General features: G+C 41.5%; 1 protein-coding gene across 1 annotated transcript in view; it reads left to right on the top strand.

Moving 5' to 3' along the window:
• LOC120544598 (ribonuclease S-7-like) overlaps positions 1-7500 on the top strand; it is a 30678-nt gene that overhangs the window by 22732 nt on the left and 446 nt on the right. The window contains exons 8-9 of the mRNA XM_039778471.1: positions 1795-1951; positions 6244-6350. Of these exons, the coding sequence (XP_039634405.1) occupies positions 1795-1951; positions 6244-6350 (264 nt within the window). The remainder of the gene's footprint in view (positions 1-1794; positions 1952-6243; positions 6351-7500) is intronic.

Below are 7500 nucleotides of genomic sequence, written 5' to 3'. Positions count from 1 at the left end.
AACACACATTCACAACACACACACACAAAAAACAACAACATACACACACATACACATACACACACACAAACACATAAACATCCCACACACACAAACACACACACACACACAACACACAGTCACTCACATGCACACATAGACACATACACACACACACACATACACACACACACACACACACACACATACACACACACACACACAACAGTCACTCACATGCACACGCACACATAGACACACACACACAAACACACATACACACACACACACACATACACACACTACATGCACACATAAACATAGACACACAAACACAATACTCACACACACATCGACCATAAAAACACACACACACATTCACACACACATAACACACACACACACAACAACACGCACACACACACACACACACACACAACACAACACAACACACACACACACACAACCACACACACACACACACAAACACACACATCACACACACACACACACACAGTCACACACACACACACACACACACACTGAAGGAAGACAGATGCCTTTTATTCATTGGCTGTGAGGGAGGATGGACGAATGTGTCGTCTGAGGTTTACTCCACACACACACACACACACACATCAAACACACACACACACACACTCACACTCAAACACACACTCACACTCAAACACACACACACACACTCAAACACACACACACAGCAGTTTTAGGGGGGCTGGACACCAGATGAGCGTGGTGATAGAGACAACGAGCAGCGTCCCTCTCCATCTGTCACACACACACACACACACACACACACAAAACACACAAAAACACACACACACACACTCACTAGTAGTCACCAGCTGGAGCTTCCAGAGAAAGTGTGTGTGTGTGTGTGTGTGTGTGTGTGTGTGTGTGTGTGTGTGTGTGTGTGTGTGTGTGTGTGTGTGTGTGTGTGTGGTTTTTAATTTAAATATTAAGATAATTAAGATATTAAAGTTATGATTTAATTAGATGCTAAAAAGGAACTGGGTCACAGCTATGTGGGGGGGGGGAGGGGGAGGGAGAGGGAAGGAGGAGGAGAGGAAGGAGAGGAGAGAAGGAAGGAGGAGAGGGGAGGAAGGAGGAGGGAGAGGAAGGAGGAGGAGGGAGAGGAAGGAAGAGGAAGAGGAGGAGAGGAAGGAGGAGGGAGAGGAAGGAGGAAGGAGAGAGGAGAGGAAGGAGGAGGAGGAAGGAGGAGGGAGAGGAAGGAGAGGAGGAAGAGAGGAGGAAGGAGGAGGAAGGAGAGGAGGAGGAAGGAGGAGGAAGGGGAGAGGAGAGGAGGAAGGAGAGGAAGGAGAGGAGGAGAGGAGGAGGAAGGAGAGAGGAGAGGAGGAAGAGGAGGAGGAAGGAGAGGAGAGAGGGAGAGGAAGGAGAGAGGAGAGGAGGGAGGAAGGAGAGGAAGGAGGAGGAGAGAGAGGAAGGAGAGGAGAGGGAGGAAGGAGAGGAGAGGAGAGGGAGAGGAGAGAGAGGAAGGAGAAGGGAGGAGAGGGAGGAAGGAGAGGAGGGAGAGGAAGGGAGGAGGGAGAGGAAGGGAGGAGGGAGAGGAGGGGAGAGGAAGGGAGAGAGAGGAAGGGAAGATGTTTCTATGATTTTAAAGATCATTCTTCATCTCAGCAGAGTAACGAGAAACAATCTATGGACCTGGATCATGTCATTGTTTTTCTGAACATCTCCTCCTCTCCCTCCCTCCCTCCTCCCTCCCCCTCCCTCTCTCCCTCCCTCCCTCTTCTCCTCTCCCTCCTCCTCCCTCCCTCTCCTCCCTCCCTCCAGGACGTGTCCTACCTGAACCGGGACACCAGTAAGGTGATCGTGGTGGACTGTAAGCGCGAGGCCTTCAGCCTGCAGCCCTTCAACGGCATGGCCCTGAAGAAATGGGACGGCAACTCGGAGGACCGCACGCTCTACGACCTCGCCAACTTCCTCAAGAGTAAGACGGCCGAACTAACGGCTCAACCGACCCGATAACGTGTTTATTAAGCAAGCTTCAGACCTGAAAATGATCCCCATCTCTTATTGGGTCCCCCTAGACTACTGCTTCTCTAACTTATATTCCAATAATATCCCTTTTTGAATTGATTTTGTTAAGCCAAATACCCCCTGACTGGCGCAAAACATTTATATATATATATATTTTTATAGTATTTTAAAGAGGTACAACTACCTGTTTTTTTACCAAAAAACATTTGAATGCAACATTTCAAATATTCAGAATCCATCACTTAATTCATTCATTATTATAGTATAGTTATTTTACGAATTATGCATGACCTATTTTTAAATTTAGCATGATTGCAAAGAAGGCCCGCGTACCCCCATTTGAGAAACACTGCCCTAGACCGTTGGTTCTCAAGCTTTTGTGAAGCACTGCCCTAGTCTATATCCTCCACGTTCCACTTTCGGGATTGCTCCGGCGCCGTCAGAGCTTCCCGCCTGATTTCACGCTTATTTTTTCGGCCGGATGTCTTGTCCCCCGTCCCCCTTCCTCTTGTCTCTGTGTCGGGGTTCTAACCTCCGGCTGATCTGTGAGGACTATGGTTAGCTGCTCCTCAGATCTCTGCAGGGTAAATCCAGACAGCTAGGTAGACTATCTGTCCAATCGGAGTTTTCTGTTCCACGACTAAAACTACTTTTGAAAGTACACATGTTCCACCAAAACAAGTTCCTTCCAGAGGCTATTTTGCAGAGTCACCGTGGCTCCGTCCAGAGCTTAGCCCCGCCCTAAGACGATTGTGATTGGTTTAAAGAAATGCCAATTAAACCAGAGCAGAGCGCTGTCTGACAGCGAGGTGAAGCATTGCTCAGACACGGACTATCCTAGCTAGACTATCTGTCCAATCGGAGTTTTTACGATGTTTTTTTTTTACGCTTTTCAGATGTTTTTAGGGCTTTATCGGTCTTTTATTGTGACATTATTGTCCTTTTATTTACAATTTTTTTACGCTTTTCCAACATTTTTGTTTTTTTTGACGTTTTAGTGGCTTTTTCTGACGTATTTGTAATTTCCTCCGATATTTCTGTCGCTGTCCAGGTGTTTTTGTCACTTTTTTTCAATATTTGATCCTTTTTTTTTGCAATTTAGTTGCATTTTTTTTCAGGGTAAATCCAGACAGCTAGGTAGACTATCTGTCCAGTCTGAGTTTTCTGTTCCACGACTAAAACTACTTTTGAACGTACACATGTTCCACCAAAACAAGTTCCTTCCAGAGGCTATTTAGCAGAGTCACCGTGGCTCCGTCCAGAGCTTAGCCCCGCCCTAAGACGATTGTGATTGGTTTAAAGAAATGCCAATTAAACCAGAGCAGAGCGCTGTCTGACAGCGAGGTGAAGCATTGCTCAGACACGGACTATCCTAGCTAGACTATCTGTCCAATCGGAGTTTTTACGATGTTTTTTTTTACGCTTTTCAGATGTTTTTAGGGATTTATCTGTCTGTAAATAAAGGACATTATTGTCCTTTTATTTTTTTGGACGTTTTAGTGGCTTTTTCCGACGTATTTGTAATTTTTGTGGCTTTCCAGGTGTTTTTGTCATTTTTTTTTCAATATTTGATCCTTTTTTTTTGATCATTTTTTCAGCGTTTATCAATAAAAGTATTTTGGCGTGGTCTTAACCTCAGCGTTGTGTTCGGGGAGCGATATGATGACCCACAGACCTGATGACATCATTCATGTTATAGTCCAGCTCTGAGGGGACCTTAACACCGGCTGGAGAATGGCCAATGGCACAAATGACGTTTGTTTCGCTTATTTTGGACGTTTTTTCAAAGTTTTTGACGCTTTTTCCGACACGAATGCCTTTTAGTTACGTTTTTGTTGCTTATTTTGGACGTTTTTGTCGAGTTTTCAATGTTTTCGGCCCTTTTTCTGACATTCAGGAACACATAGTGATGGAAATTTGCGGAAAAGTATTGGTTAAAATGCGTATGACCCCTGTGTTACACTAAACCCTTCTTGTATAATGTCGAATGGCATAATTGAAGTTTTTGTTGCTCATTTTGGAAGTTTTTGTCGAGTTTTCAATGTTAAGTCGCTTTTTTTACATTTATGCCGTATATAGATGACGTTTTTGTTGCTTATTTTGTTGAGTTTTCAATGTTTTAGTCGCTTTTATTTACATTTATGCCGTTTTTTTGACGTTTTTGAACATTTTGTTCAAAAACATTTAGTTTTTTGATGTTTTATTTTGCTTATTTCGGACGATTTTGTCGAGTTTTCAATGTTTTAGTAACTTTTTCCGACATTTATGCAGTTTTTTGACGTTTTTGTTGCTTATTTTGGACGTTTTTGTCGAGTTTTCAATGTTTTAGTCCCTTTTTCTGACATTTTCCAGGAACACACAGTCATGGAAATTTGCCGAAAAGTACTGACTAAAATGCGTATGACCCATGTGTTACACTAAACCCTTCTTGTATAATGTCGAATGGCATAAATTAAGTTTTTGTTGCTTATTTTGGTTTTGTTATTTTGAGTTTTCAATGTTTTAGTGGCTTTTTTTTTACATTTATGCCGCTTTTTTTTGACGTTTTTGTTGCTTATTTCGGATGATTTTGTCGAGTTTTCAATGTTTTAGTCACTTTTTCCGACAATTATGCAGTTTTTTGACGTTTTCTTGCTTATTTTGGACGTTTTTGTCTAGTTTTCAATGTTTTAGTCCCTTTTTCTGACATTCAGGAACACATAGTGATGGAAATTTGCGGAAAAGTACTGGTTAAAATGCGTATGAACCCTGTGTTACACTAAACCCTTCTTGTATAATGTCGAATGGCATAATTGAAGTTTTTGTTGCTCATTTTGGAAGTTTTTGTCGAGTTTTCAATGTTAAGTCGCTTTTTTTACATTTATGCCGTATATAGATGACGTTTTTGTTGCTTATTTTGTTGAGTTTTCAATGTTTTAGTCGCTTTTATTTACATTTATGCCGTTTTTTTGATGGATTTTTTTGATTATTTCGGACGATTTTGTCGAGTTTTCAATGTTTTAGTAACTTTTTCCGACAATTATGCAGTTTTTTGACGTTTTTGTTGCTTATTTTGGACGATTTTGTCGAGTTTTCTATGTTTTAGTCCCTTTTTCTGACATTTTCCGGAACACACAGTCATGGAAATTTGCCGAAAAGTACTGACTAAAATGCGTATGAACCCTCTGTTACACTAAACCCTTCTTGTATAATGTCGAATGGCATAAATTAAGTTTTTGTTGCTTATTTTGGTTTTGTTATTTTGAGTTTTCAATGTTTTAGTGGCTTTTTTTTACATTTATGCCGTTTTTTTGACGTTTTTGTTGCTTATTTCGGATGATTTTGTCGAGTTTTCAATGTTTTAGTCACTTTTTCCGACAATTATGCAGTTTTTTGACGTTTTCTTGCTTATTTTGGACGTTTTTGTCGAGTTTTCAATGTTTTAGTCGTTTTTGTTTTACATTTATGCCTTTTTTGGATGTTTTTGTTGCTTATTTTGGACGTTTTTGTCGAGTTTTCAATGTTTTAGTCACTTTTTCCGACAATTATGCAGTTTTTTGACGTTTTCTTGCTTATTTTGGACGTTTTTGTCTAGTTTTCAATGTTTTCGTCCCTTTTTCTGAGATTCAGGAACACATAGTGATGGAAATTTGCGGAAAAGTACTGGTTAAAATGCGTATGAACCCTGTGTTACACTAAACCCTTCTTGTATAATGTCGAATGGCATAATGACAGTTTTGTTGTTGCTCATTTTTGGAAGTTTTGTCGAGTTTTCAATGTTAAGTCGCTTTTTTTTTATGCCGTATATAGATGACGTTTTTGTTGCTTATTTTGTTGAGTTTTCAATGTTTTAGTCGCTTTTATTTACATTTATGCCGTTTTTTTGATGGATTTTTTTGATTATTTCGGACGATTTTGTCGAGTTTTCAATGTTTTAGTAACTTTTTCCGACAATTATGCAGTTTTTTTATGTTTTCTTGCTTATTTTGGACGTTTTTGTCGAGTTTTCAATGTTTTAGTCCCTTTTTCTGACATTTACAGGAACACATAGTCATGGAAATTTGCCGAAAGCTACTGGTTAAAATGCGTATGACCCCTGAAGCTAGACTATCTGTCCAATCTTCAGTTCTCTCTCGCACGACTAAAACTACTTTTCAACGTACACATGTTCCACCAAAACAAGTTCCTTCCCCGAGACTATTTTTAGCGTTTTGTGTCTTCTTCTGTCTGTCTGTCTGACCGCTTCCTCTTCCCGTCTGGCAGCCATTGCTCTGAGTGGCGTGGACGACGTGCGCTCTGTGTTGGAGAACTACGCTCTGGAGGACGACCCCATCGACGCCTTCAAGCGCCGACAGGCTCAGCTGGCGCAGGTAGGAGGAGAAATCCAACGCACCCTTTTTGTTTTTCTGTTTCGGTCTCGGTTTCCCGGACAGGCCTGTGTGATTGCGCGAATTTAGACAAACGAGATGTGAGCCAGTCCCTCCAGAAAAACATGATTATGCGATCGCATAATTCAGCGCATAATCAGCTAAAGTCCGCATATTTATGCATAAATTGACGATTTCCGCGCGAAATTTGCAGGGCTTGCATGATTTCATAATGTTTTTTGAAAATTAAACCATGTAAACCTATTCTGATATAACCTCTAAATACAATTATGAACCTGAAAATGAGCAGAATATGGGCGCTTTAAGTTAGACTCACTGTTTTCTGTTGACATGCTGAAGCTTGAGACGGTCGTGCTATAATGGACCTTTTTCACAGCAGACATTTTGACTTGTCATAGTAGGAAGAGCACAGCTGACATTGATCACCTTAACGATGGCTCAGTTCCATCAAGTGTCCCAGTAAGATATTTCAGTGAGTCAGCATGTACAATACCAGGACCTCTCCTAAGTGGAATGCAGCCATCAGTAATGGTTTAATACCAGGGTCTCTCCTAAGTGGAATGCAGCCATCAGTAATGGTTTAATACCAGGGTCTCTCTAAGTGGGATGCAGCCATCATTAATGGTTTAATAGCAGGGCTCTCCTAAGTGGAATGCAGCCATCAGTAATGGTTTAATACCAGGGTCTCTCTCCTAAGTGGGATGCAGCCATCATTAATGGTTTAATACCAAGGGCTCTCTAAAGTGGAATGCAGCCATCAGTAATGGTTTAATACCAGGGCCTCTCCTAAGTGGAGATGCAGCCATCAGTAATGGTTTAATACCAGGACCTCTCCTAAAGTGGAATGCAGCCATCATTAATGGTTTAATACCAGGGCCTCTCTAAGTGGAATGCAGCCATCATTAATGGTTTAATACCAGGACCTCTCCCTAAGAGTGGAATGCAGCCATCATTAATGGTTTAATACCAGGGCCTCTCCTAAGTGGGAATGCAGCCATCGTAATGGTTTAATACCAAGGGTCCTCCTAAGTGGAATGCAGCCATCAGTAATGGTTTAATACCAGGACCTCTCCTAAGTGGAATGCAGCCATCATTAATGGTTTAATACCAGGGCCTCTCCCTAAGTGGAATG

The sequence above is a fragment of the Perca fluviatilis genome, chromosome 2 (assembly GCF_010015445.1).
Source record: "Perca fluviatilis chromosome 2, GENO_Pfluv_1.0, whole genome shotgun sequence".
In the NCBI taxonomy this organism is placed as follows: domain Eukaryota; kingdom Metazoa; phylum Chordata; class Actinopteri; order Perciformes; family Percidae; genus Perca; species Perca fluviatilis.
This window is presented reverse-complemented; position numbering and strand designations above follow the sequence as displayed.